This window comes from Dermacentor andersoni, chromosome 7 (assembly GCF_023375885.2).
Source record: "Dermacentor andersoni chromosome 7, qqDerAnde1_hic_scaffold, whole genome shotgun sequence".
NCBI lineage: Eukaryota > Metazoa > Arthropoda > Arachnida > Ixodida > Ixodidae > Dermacentor > Dermacentor andersoni.
The window spans coordinates 142916541-142928978 of NC_092820.1; the positions used below are offsets into that span (position 1 = coordinate 142916541).

General features: G+C 47.2%; 1 protein-coding gene across 1 annotated transcript in view; it reads right to left on the minus strand.

The window, feature by feature from the left end:
- LOC129385526 (uncharacterized) overlaps window positions 1-12217 on the minus strand; it is a 53055-nt gene extending 40838 nt beyond the window's left edge. Inside the window, exons 1-3 of the mRNA XM_055072161.2 lie at window positions 10428-12217; window positions 8094-8199; window positions 3838-3921 (exon numbers count right to left, since the gene is read on the minus strand). Of these exons, the coding sequence (XP_054928136.1) occupies window positions 3838-3921; window positions 8094-8199; window positions 10428-10588 (351 nt within the window). The 5' untranslated portion in view covers window positions 10589-12217. The remainder of the gene's footprint in view (window positions 1-3837; window positions 3922-8093; window positions 8200-10427) is intronic.
- Window positions 12218-12438: the final 221 nt, after the last annotated feature.

Genomic DNA, 12438 nt, shown 5'->3' on the forward strand with positions numbered 1-12438 from the left:
TCTTTATATTCATGAATGCCCAGTCCCATTCCTCATAGCTTCCCTGCATGCGCACCATCACTGAGCCATTACACGCTCGAAACGAGAAAAACACGATAAACATTTGTACGATACTACCGACTTAATCCTCTTTTGAACTTTCGACGCGGGCAACAGACGTGAAAATGCGGCACGCGTTCGAGCGCACGCGAGGATTCACAATGGAGGCGAAAGCAGAGATCCCGACGCAGGGTCACGGCAGCGTGTAGGGACTTTACGGCAACGTAACGCCATCGTGTAGGCGCGCGCCGCCTTGCGGACGGCTGGCGCACTACGGACCGAGGCACAAATGGATGGCCTTGTGCGGTGTTCCCACCCCGTTGTAAAGAGGAACAATGCCATTCCTCTGCTAACGAAGGCCCACCCCACCGTACTTCCGCGACCGAGTGCGCCAGATTTCAAACCCGAGTGTCAGGGTCGCGACTACCAAATTTAGAGCACTTCCTGCCACCCTGCAGGGGGCTGAGCAGCAGAGTGTTCGGAGAAGAGACGGCGTCCCACCTTCGCTCTATGCCGCAGCCTAAATTTGTGTAAAGTTGAAGCATCCGAGGAGAGGAAGCGTCTTGACTTTTCGATTCGAGGATCGGAGTGTGCGCGAACACAGAAGCTTCGTGGCTCGTGATCTTGAGTTAACAACACCTGCGCTCCTCTTCACCGAGAACCTGGAGCTGGAGTGGAAGCTATGTGCAGCTGACGCGAGCCAATCGAACGCCGACCATGATGATGGCGTTAATGTGCTTATTGTATGTTTCTCTCCCCAGTACGACGCCGAGCGTGAAGCCCTCCGGACAGCATTGAACCAGCTGGACTCTAGACCATTTTCGGAAATCAAGATAACTGGACCATGGCCGTGCGCGTCGGGGGCACAGAAAGCCACGAAAGCGTTTTTGAAGTTCCTCAAGTCGACAGGTCTTGGCAACCGTGTGTAGACTCGGTGCGAAACTTTAAGTGTGCGCGACACTGTGCTCTCTCTCTCTCTATCTCTCTCTCTTTTCGTCCCTATACCCCTTCACGCAGTGCAGGGTAGCAAACAGGACGTGGGTCTGGTTAAGCTCGCTGCCTTTCTTCTCTTCTATTTGTCTCTTTCTCTCTCTCTTCTAGAAAGAATAAAGACAGAGAAAATAATAAAATCACCCTTCGACTAAAGTAGTTTGGGTGAAAATGGAGAGTGGTTAGGCAATCAGGGGAAATATATAGAACACGAAATATTTCGAAAGAGAATACAGTACAGGAAACCCTTAGAATAAATCGCCCTGATATCATCCAGGATACCTTCTTTCTAGATACCCATTGCCCTTGCCGGGAACAAAATGTCACTTGCATTTGCGTGCGGAGTCATTCTGCGCTTCAGGCCATCTATCAACAGTTAAGCTTCTAAATACATGCGGACCACTGTAACAAACAATTATTGTTGTCTCGAAAGGCTTGACTGTACACACGACGACGACGCCCCGAGTTCTGTTTTGTACCGCAACGACATAGTTCCCGCGCACCGTGTGGTAATTTATGCCGTTAACAGTAAAAATGGGTGTACATCGGCCTACAACTGCCACGCTTACGGCCAAAGAGAACGTAAAGATATGAGTTATAGACAGACTTAAGCCATTCTTGGTGTAAGTCATTTTACAGTTTAGGCATCAAGCCATGAGCTGTATAGATAACACGGGTGATTCGCTAGCGGGTGCACGGCTGTTGCATAAAAAAAAAATAATAGGAGGTGCGGCTTGTCGAATGCACCGAAAACGCTCTCCTAGGCCGCGACTGTTTCTCTGGGATCGGCACAGAAAATGCGACCGGAGAGCGCTTGGAACACCGTCGCCCGACGCGTCCTGTCCCCCGCATAAAGGGCTGTTCTGTCCAGCTAGCCAGGCGACCGAGAATGCAACTGCGGCTGTCACGTTCGCTCTCATTGCAGCCCGCCCAATGCGTCAGGCCGCACCTGCTCTCTTTCTTTTTTATCAAGCGGCCGTGCCGGGAGCATCTTGACGGGCAGCAGGGGCCGCCGGAGGAGAACCGGGGAGGGAACTCCAGGCGAAGGTCCACTGAAGGTCGGCTGGTCCAAATTGCGGATGAGCTGTTTATGAGCACAACTGACGGCACTCTATTAAAGGGGAGTGCTGGTGACTCCCTTATACAACGGACATTCTTAAAGCGGTTGCCCCCTTTGGGGTGCATACTTGTTCAACGAGAATAATCGTCATATGCCTTGCTTGCGTTTCTTGGAAACTCGGCGCTGTCTACTTTCCCGTCGAGAATGCTGTGTCACACTGATAACGCGCATGCCGTTCGTGACATAGAGGTACGAGTTCGCTGCGTTAAAGAAAGGAAATGCAGGCAAGACAAATGACGACTATCGTTACAGGACAAGATACGCCCCAAAGGGTGTCACTTTTGCGAAGAGTGTGGCATCTCGCTTCGAATTGCAAAACTCGTGATACGTCGCGAAGGCTCCTTCGGCAGGCAGGTGTCGAAGGCTGCGTTAAGTGGATTCGACCCGTCGGTGGTCTAAGGAGGGTCGTCATGTGGCCTGCGGCTCGCTCTTGGCTTTAGCCAGGGAGTCAAGGCTGCCCCACTGGTTCTAAGAAGGGCTTTTAAATCGTGCCACTTTCCAAATTCTTCAAGGAATCCGTGTTCCAAAACGTGGACACAGTGATTCGCGAACAATGCGGGGGAGATGCGCTGACTATATATATAGCCTTCAACCATGCATGTACAACTATGGAAACTCCAAAATGAAACTTGTTGAAACACACACACACACACACACACACACACACACACACACACACACACACACACACACACACACACACACACACACACACACACACACACACACACACACACACACACACACACACACACACACACACACACACACACACACACACACACACACAAGAAAGTTATGAAGTTTTACATGTAAGAACCACGATCTGATTACGAGGCACGCCGCAGTGGGTGACTCTAGCTGACTTTTGACCACCAGGGGATCTTGAACGTGCCACAAATGCACGGAACATGGCTGTTCTTGCATTTCACCCTCATCGTAATGCGGCCCGCCGCGGCCGGGATTTGATCCCGCAACCTCGTGCTTAGCAGCGCGTCGCCGTGGCTACCAAGCGACCACTGCGGGTTTATGAGCACAACAGCTAAAGCACATCTGGGGATGAAAGAAACGGTACGCTTTCAATCTACACCTTTTCAGTCTCGTCACCTATTTCATTTTATTTCGTTTTTGTTTCTTCCTTTCCTTCCTTCTGTTATTTTTTTTTCTGCAGACGATTGATGACGGCGCAGTTTATCTTCCCGCTTATCGGTCGCACGCCAGTCAGGTAACCTTGAACAGATAGGTACTCGAAGTAGCCCACGGTGGTGAAGCAGCGTTTCGAAACTAAAACCTGAAAACTTTCGGTTCAGATGGCGCCTTTGGAAGCAATCTTTCTAATAAACGACACGAACTTATGCACCCACCCCGCATTTCCCCTTCTTCCCGGCCTTCTTTGAACATGCTGCTAAAGAACACCCAGCCACTGGTCGCCAAAGTCCCAAGCTCATTAAGAAAGCCACAAGATTCCCAAGTCCAACTCCTATGGCCTGTTGTACAGGCAGGCAGGCCGGCAGGTAGGCCGCAGGCGATATTCACTGAACGTCCGACACCTAATCCTATGTAAAAGTACACATTATCATGCATTAGCTCGTCATCTAAGCGCTTTCTAGCGAACTCGAGAGGCCGGGAGCGAGAGGCCGGTAGCCCAATATGTGGTGCCAAAATAACGAGCTGACATCGGTACTCACCGTGGACAAGCGGCCCTGGACGATTTCCTCTCGTATTTGAGTCATCAGGCCCAGGCACGTCTTCTTCAGTTTCCACAGGCGCGCCTATACATGGGCGGAGATAAAGAAACCCGTGTCATATCGCGGTAGGTCACGCTTTACGACTGGCGGTGCCGCGTACGTATCTGCAAAGGCATAAAACGCGCCCAAGCTGGACAAACAAGCTGAGAACGGCTATAGCAACGCGTGCAAACAAAGCTGGTAATAGATTTTTTTTTTTTTTTTTTGCCATCGCGCTATGATGATTGCTTTCTATCGCCTCTTTTTCCTACGGTTTGTCGAAAATCTTCTAAGCAGACCTTTGTTGCCGTTACAATTGCACTGCTTTTTGGTTCCGAACCGTGGTAAAAGTGCTACAAATTAATATATTTGTTTATGCGCTTTGTTACAAGTTCTGTTACTTTGCAACTGCTGTTGTGCCCGTTATTTTTGTACCTGCATTTCTGTTTACTAATAACACCTCCCCCCCCCCCCCGCCCCCCCTGCGCCCTCCCGCTGCAATGTGAACACCTGGCGCCGTTGATACATAAACAAACAAACATAAGTCAAAATAAAAAAGGAAACATTTCTGTATAATAGATGAAGAATTCTATTCCTGCTCATTCACATTCATGTGCACATGAACGAATCAAGGCAAGTTTAAATTAAATCCGAGAAATCATCCAGAAATGGGCACAGTGTGTAGATTTCACCACGCAGAGGCCAAAATGGTTGCCTCGCCTTGAGTTCATCGTTTCCTCAGGCAATCGAGGAAATCGAAGATGTTACTCGGTTACACGGCGATGTCTCCACTGGCTAACCCATTTCCGGATAATGTCGATGGCCTAGTATTATAGAGCGTTGCATAGTGTCACAATAACTCTACGTTTTCTTCTGTATAATAAACGTGCTGCACCACGAGCCTTCGTGGCCAGAAGGACAGTGCTGAAGGACCGAGGCACACCCCGATTCACGGCCAATTCCACCAGAAAGGGAATCATTCGAGTCGTTCGATAAGAATGGCTGGAAGAATTCCCTTTCTTTTTGAACTTAAGTTACGTGCCTTATGATTTCGCTCAAAGACTGCTGTCCCTGCACAACATCCACCGCTATCCTGCAAAATGGTCATTCGGAACAGCCAGCACATCTATCGTTCTGTCTTGCTCGAGACTCCTGTAAGTGCTTTTATCTCGTATGCAGTCAAACCTCGTTATAACAAAACGGGATATAGCAAAATAACGGATATAACGAAGTAACAGAAATTTTCCTTGAAATCCATATATAAATTCATAGTGCAGTACATGCAATAATGGATAAAAGGATGTAATGGATATAATGATGTTATGGATATTACGTATCATAGCTCCTCCTTCAACTTCGTTATAGCGATGTTTTACTGTATACCAGAAAGATACGAGTATTCGACAATTTCGAATAGGGAATTCTGGAACAGATTAGCAAGGACTATTCGATTCTTATTCGAAATTTTGAATGTGCGCACACCGTTCGCAATTATTTCTTTCAACAAATGAAAATGCTAAGTTTAGGGGTCGAAAATGATGTGACAACCGAGACAATGCAATACTAGCACCTCTGCACTATGTAAAAGCGTGTGTTCCTCGTGCTCTACAATCAAATACAGTTACATATGAATGAATTTTCGCATATACGCAAATGATTCGGTGTGTAGAAAAAGTTTATCTCGGTTTCTGTCCTGGATAGAGTGCTTCGGAGCCGTAGTTACAAAATAGCTGCGGCACGCTACCTTGAACATCCACCGCAGTTACTCTGGGAATACTTCGACTATCTGCTGAATGCTGCATTGCCATTGGCGGGGACGTACTCAAGGAGCAGAATTAGCATAGCATATTGCCTTCTTCTTGTCACCTTTAGTGTAACAGTTTATCCCTTTATTTAAATGTAGAGATAAAATACTAAATTGCCGATGATTTTTTTTTTCTTGCTAGTGTTGGTGTTTATCGTAGGGACAGACAACTGGGGTGACATGAACGATGTGACATTGGAATCAGCTTGTTTCCAGTAGTGTTAGATAATCGACAGCTTTAGCATAGAGTTTCGTACAAAAATTACTAGAGGGAACTCTAGCGCTGCAGTCGTTGTCCTACCATGGGAATGATGGGAAGTACATGGATTTGTCTGATCTTCGTGCTTGTGGATTCAGACGTTCTTGTGGCTTTGTATATTACGCGATATAAATCTTATTGTCGTATATTTCAGCGCAATCTATATTCTTCGAAGTGCAGAAGACGCCGGGAACGCGTACAATTGCTATTAATTGCAACGATTGAGCTTGTCCAGGTGGCCAAATCGAAACGCGCCAAGCGTCTCAAGGCACTGGCATGCCCGCGACAAATTCATAAGGGCGTTTCATTCGCTTGTCGATACATGCGTCCGTGACTCAATGGTTTCAATATCAGGCTTCTGTGCTAGAGTCCCTGTGTTCGAATCCTGCCGTCGGACAATTTCACTCATGTTTATTTAATTATTTATTGCGCAATATACTGTTGAAAATGACTAGTTTACAAAGTCACAAAGCCGTTTGAAGCCAAAAGGACGAAGTTTAGGCAAATCCATGTACTTCCCATAATTCCCATGCTGGGACAACCACTCGCATTGCAGCTCCCTTAGACACTAGTGCCAGAGTTCCGTCTAGCAATTTTTGTAGGAAACTCTATGAGTTTTAGTACTGCGCGATGACGATACGTACGCTGCACGCAAGCGCTTTGCGGAACGTAGGAGCGCGCGTCAAGTCAGGGCTTTTAGTAGTGCGAAATGCCTACGCGCGTCAGCGGGCGAGCGTTGTCAGACGCCGGGCGCGTCGTAACGCGTTGGCCGCGTCCGCGAGTACGTCGAACCATCGGTCGAAAGAAAGACACTGTTGATCTCGCCAACGTGACGTAACGTGTGGGCGTGTTCATGCTACGTCGAACCATGTTTAGGCCTTTGAGGTACTCTACTTTTAATACGGATTCGATACACGAATCGTATCGAGAAAAATGAAAACCACGCACTCGCTTACTGAGGTTGGCACGGCCATTTGCGACGAACTGCGCGAACAGGAAGCCGAGCCTTTCGCGCAAACGGTGCACACTGAACACTTTCTCAAAAACGAAGTTCCTATTTTTTCTATGCTTTCCCACCGCGCAGGATCCGGGAATGGCTTCTGCGCAGCAAAGCCAAATCGCAGGCCATTGAAAAGTACAGCCTTCCGCTGGTTCGCCTTCGACGCCGCCATTTTGCAAAACTCCCTCGTCTCGCGCTCCCCCAAACAAACGAGAACCACGAGAGCAGCACGCAAGACTCCCTACGTAGGCACGCAAGAATCGGATGCGTGCGTACGCAGCGGCCGCGTACGCATCCCGTACCGTTCGTGTTGCGCTGCACACATGCGCGCTTTGCACAACGTAGCAATCTTATGTACGCAACGCCGTTGCGTACGCAACGTACGCAGTACTAAATCTATCTAATGTATTTTGGGGACGCTACGGTGCGTGTTCTCTGAGAACCATTAGAGACTTTTAGCCTGTCCGCTATTCCGGCAAACGGGGGCGGCTTGGGCGGATTGCCGGATTTGCGAGGGCGCAAACGTGAGTGGCCGGAGCGGTGCAGCCGTCTGGTGGTGTAGACCTCAACCAGACAAACACAGAGCTAGAATTGCAATAACCTACTATATTCAGATTCGCTGCTGCTGCAAATTTTCGGCAGCGGCGTCATGGTGAACACGATTGCGCCACTGCTGAAAATTTGCACCAGCAGCTAAGCAGGATATAGTAATATAGTAATGGGCTCTGTCTTTGTGTGGTTGAGCTTTCCACCACCAGCTGGTGCCACCAACCTGGCCGCCCCCGCTCATCCGGCAAACCTCCCGCGCTTGCCGGAATACCGGACGCACTAAAATTCTCCATTAGCTCAACGTTGGGGAGCGCTACGCTAAAAGAATTATGCTATTGCTACTACTACTACTACTACTACTACTACTACTACTACTACTGCTACTACAACTACTACTACTACTGCCACTACTTACAACTACTACTACTAACCACTACTGATTACTACTACTAACTACTACTACTATAGCTATTGGTATGGCTGCTAAGCTGCTATTACAGGTACAGCGAGAGCTACTTCTATTAACTGACGCCTGGCAAGCCGCGCTGTAGCCTGGAGAGGGGACGTTGTGGCTTGAGAGGCAGGAAATATCAAGGTCGACCTACCTGGCACGCCTTGCACCACGCATCTCGGAGCTGAGAAGCGACGGCTCGCTGATGGCCATCCTCCCAGAAAGCAGGTGGTAGAACGCTGGCGTATACTTCCGGCAACCTGCGATGTTCCTCGTTTTGAAATAAACCTCGAGAAAAGGAAAGAATCTGAAAGCCCATTGAGAAGAACTGTGCTCGATGAGCTTACGTAACCTTCGGCATTGCAGCCAATCATGGCAGCGGAACAAATGGTTGCGCAGGACGCTCCGACAGTTTCCGATTTTCCTATTGCGGTAAATGCAAGACAGAAATGTTTAAAATTAAATCGCACAATGTTCTTTATATTAGGCAATACGTCGTTTTTTATGCCAGGCGCAACTGATGTAGAAAGTAAGTCTCTACGACATTCAGATAGAAAACCAAGCTACGCATTCGAACAAAGTGTTTTTTTGCGCTTGACGCAGGGTTGAAGTCAAGTGAGCGTTGGCAATGCGCGTCTTGTTCGAGCTCTCGAAAATTCTTCCGAGTCAAAATCAAAAACATCCTAAAAAATTGCCACTTCATCTTTATAACCCTGTAATTGTGCATCGGACTAGATAGACTAGAAGTTACGTGAAATGCATCTAGTAAAGCGTCGAAAGGAATAACATTATTGCAGTTTGTGGGACACGCTTAATTTGTCGACCCTACGATGCTAACGCATTCATAGTTGATAATCCGAGCTTTGTACTGTAAATGCCAATTTAAACGCGGTAATATTAATGCAGAACTAATAGTAGCGTTTTCGACACGCTACACTGTAAAATAAGTTAACCCTTAAAAGTGAAAAAAGGTGCAAATGTGTCTATAACTCACGCGCTTAGGGTGCGCATTATATAGATAATACCCTAACGATGGGAGTTATAGACACATTTAAACCTTTTTTAACTTTTAAGGGTGCAAATTATTTTACAGTGTAAGGCAAAATTTTAGTTGAGGATAACTCGTGGAATCAAGTGATTATATATAGTTAGAAATACCAAAGTAATTCATGGGCTGTCCAGAGGGCCCACGATGCGGCGTTCGGGCATGGCCTGACTGTCCCAACGTGGGAGCGGCCCGCAGCGCGCTGGGTCGCGTACCTCAGGACCTTCATTAAAGTTTTGCATCCATCCATCCATCCATCATTAATAAATAAAACATTTGATCGCTTCTTCTTTTTTTTTCTTCGTAGGAATCTACTCTCTGTGGCCATAAATATGGCGTAAACGTTGTTGTATATATTTCTTTGCTGTGGAATGGTGCTTGGCCTTTGTGGGGATAACGCAAATTTTTTTAACAGTATCTTTGTATTCTTTAAAGTCGTATGCTGTGTATAAACTTTGATCACCAAAGGGGGCCGATATTACTGGAAGTAGCGTCAGACTGCTTCTAGCAGGCTTTGTTATCAAAGACAGCAATCTTCGGCTCTAAGACGCATGATGCTCGACTGTACCATCCTTTCTTTTCTTACAAGAATGAGTTTACTCGAACTTTTTACACAAATCACGCAGACAGATTTCGAGACGTGTCTTTTTGGCCGTGCGGCGTGACGCACACAATCTGCCGATAGAAGTGGCTAACGTGTATGTAGTATTTTTGCTACATTGTTCTTTCCCCAGCCAAGCAGGTTACTCACACAATGGCAGCACGCACTTGTACTTCAGAAGTTCGAGGCCATGAGCACCGAAGGCTGCTTATGCACTTTATGAAAAAGCGGAGTGCTGGCAGCTTCCTTAACGGAGTAACTGATTGCCACATATTTGACTCCATTAAAAGATATATCGTACTCCCCTTGGAAGTACCGTCTCTTCGTTTGTTCCCAAGCAAGGAGAAGTTACTCATCCGGGGAACCTGGGTATTCGCTCATGAGCGTTAAATATTGTACACCTTTTATTTGAAGTGCCCACACTGCCTTTGTTCATATAGAGTGCAGACATTCTGCCTTTTAAGAAACAAAAATGCAGCCTTCAGAGCATATCTTGCCCCCAAAGAATAATGGTCATCTTTCAAGCACATTTTGTTTTCCGTTCAGGTTATGGTCACGTTGAGATTCAGGAACATTTAGGTTACGAACGTATTCACGTAACAGGGTGACATAACTCCCTTGACAGGAAAGCATCAGCCGCACAGCGCTAGAGAAAGCAAGTGACTCAAAATAGATGACGGTAATCTTCTCGGGAAAAATATAACTTTTAAGGGGTTATAAATTCGTCAAGCGGTTGTCTGTATCGTAAAAAACCTGTGTACTTTGCACAGATCGTTCGAACGTATTTTTTTCTGTGGGCTGTCACGGAAACTCCGCGACGGCTGCCCCCACCCGCTGCTTACCTAGTGGGGCCTCGCCGAATTGATGCGTAGCAGGGTCGCTTGACGGGAGGAGGGCCGTTTGGTGCCGCTCCCCAGGGGCAGAGGGCGCTCTCGTCGTAAACTGGCGGCCGCCACGGATAGTCGGGCCGCGGCGGCGGGATCGGCGTCAGCGAGTGCGCCATCTGGAGGACGGGGGACAAAGTTCGCGAGGGCACCAATCAATCAATCAATCAATCAATCAATCAATCAATCAATCAATCAATCAATCAATCAATCAATCAATCAATCAATCAATAATCGAGTAATTATTTATTAATTAATTATTCAGTCGGTCAATCAATGGAACTTTTATTTCTCCACGAGAAATATAGGTATGACGGAAAGAAAGGCCGCTAACTGCAGCCTCACAAGGCTCCGGCCCCCTTCAAAGTCCAGCAGCAAGTTAGCCGTGGTACACTTGTAAATAAATGTGTATAGAAACCAACTCATCATACTTAATGAAAAAAGATACACTTTGAACTAAGCTAGACAAATAACCTATAATTGCATAACCAAAAAGCAGAATGGGTTTTAATGTGTCATGCAACGCGAGATATCTGAAATACAGGATCAAAACGAATTACAAAGCTGTGAAATAAAAACAAACAAACATATAATAAATAAAAAAAACAAGAAAAAGAAATAGCTCCCAATATATGAGGTTGAAAAATCAGTGTGGTATCGAAGATGTGAAATCTAAAACAGAAAAATGCAACGAAAACAGCTTGCCATTTGCTCTCACCTTTGCTCACATTTGCTCTCACCAAAATAACCTTTGAATTCTCAAAGAATAAAGATAAAGAAAAAGCCAAAAAGAAACAAAGTAAAACATTTGTGACGTACAGTAAGAAGTTAGAAGTGTCGCTAGTCATCATTGTTTTCAGAGAGATTTGCTTTAGCCATTTCGGGCTTGAGCCTTCGCAGAACTTTCATCGAGGGTGCTTTGAGTTGTTTTCATCTCTCGAAGCTAGTAATTGGCGCGATAGAGTAAAACACAACAAAATGTTGAATTTCTCAATTTTTCAATCAGCCATATCTTTGTCAACTGGAGCCTTCGTCTTCGTTAACTTCCATCGAGCTCAGGATTCTTTCTACATGAACTTGAAGTTGGGAGAGTTTGTGTGACACGTAACGTACCAGCGTGAACACTATACAACGCAATAAAACACGCCGCACTGAACTTCCGCACTTCGACGGGACAGGTTTTGACAGGGCATCTATTCTCGTGCTTGAACGTTGCGACGGTGTTTTGCTAATTAAGACGCGAGGATTACGCGAAAAAAGAAAAAAAAAGAAGAGAAACACACTGTTGACTCTTACTGTACACAGAAGCTCGAGCTTCGAGCACGCGCGCAAAGGAAGGAGTGCTGATCCGGCAGGAAGCGGAGGTTGCCGTAGGGGCTCACAGGCCGACGAAAGAAAGTAGAAACGCACGCCGGCAAAATCACCAGGAAAAAGACGAGAGCCAGCCCTTGGACCCTTTCTTCGGGGAGCCCCCCAATACGCTCGGCCGGGCCGGGCGAAGTTGAGGCATCAGCTAGTATAACGTATATATGGACTGGCGCACATGGTCGGCCACAGAGGGTCCCTTCCTCCATTGCGGGCGGGGTGCGTGCTGGCGAGTGCTTATTTGCACGTGCTGGGCGGCTCCGTCACGTGTGCCGCCTGGCTTTGCCCCGTGAGCCCAAAAATAGGAGCGCCCAACTCAGTGCCCTCAACCCCTGGTTAACACTCCCTGCCCCTCCTTCATCCACTAAGCGTCCGCGGCTGACGAACCCGAGCTCAAAGCCCTGCGGATGTCTTCTGACCGAACGGAGATTCGTCTGCCTGTCAGATCAGTGCGGACAAAACGGACAGTGCCGCGGAAGGAAACAGTGGCAGTTGGAACAACAGAGATTTATCTGCCTGTCAGATCGATGCGGACAAAACTGACAGCGTCGCAGAAAGAAACAGCAACAGTTGGAACTATTTCGAAATGAGTACTTCTCAGATT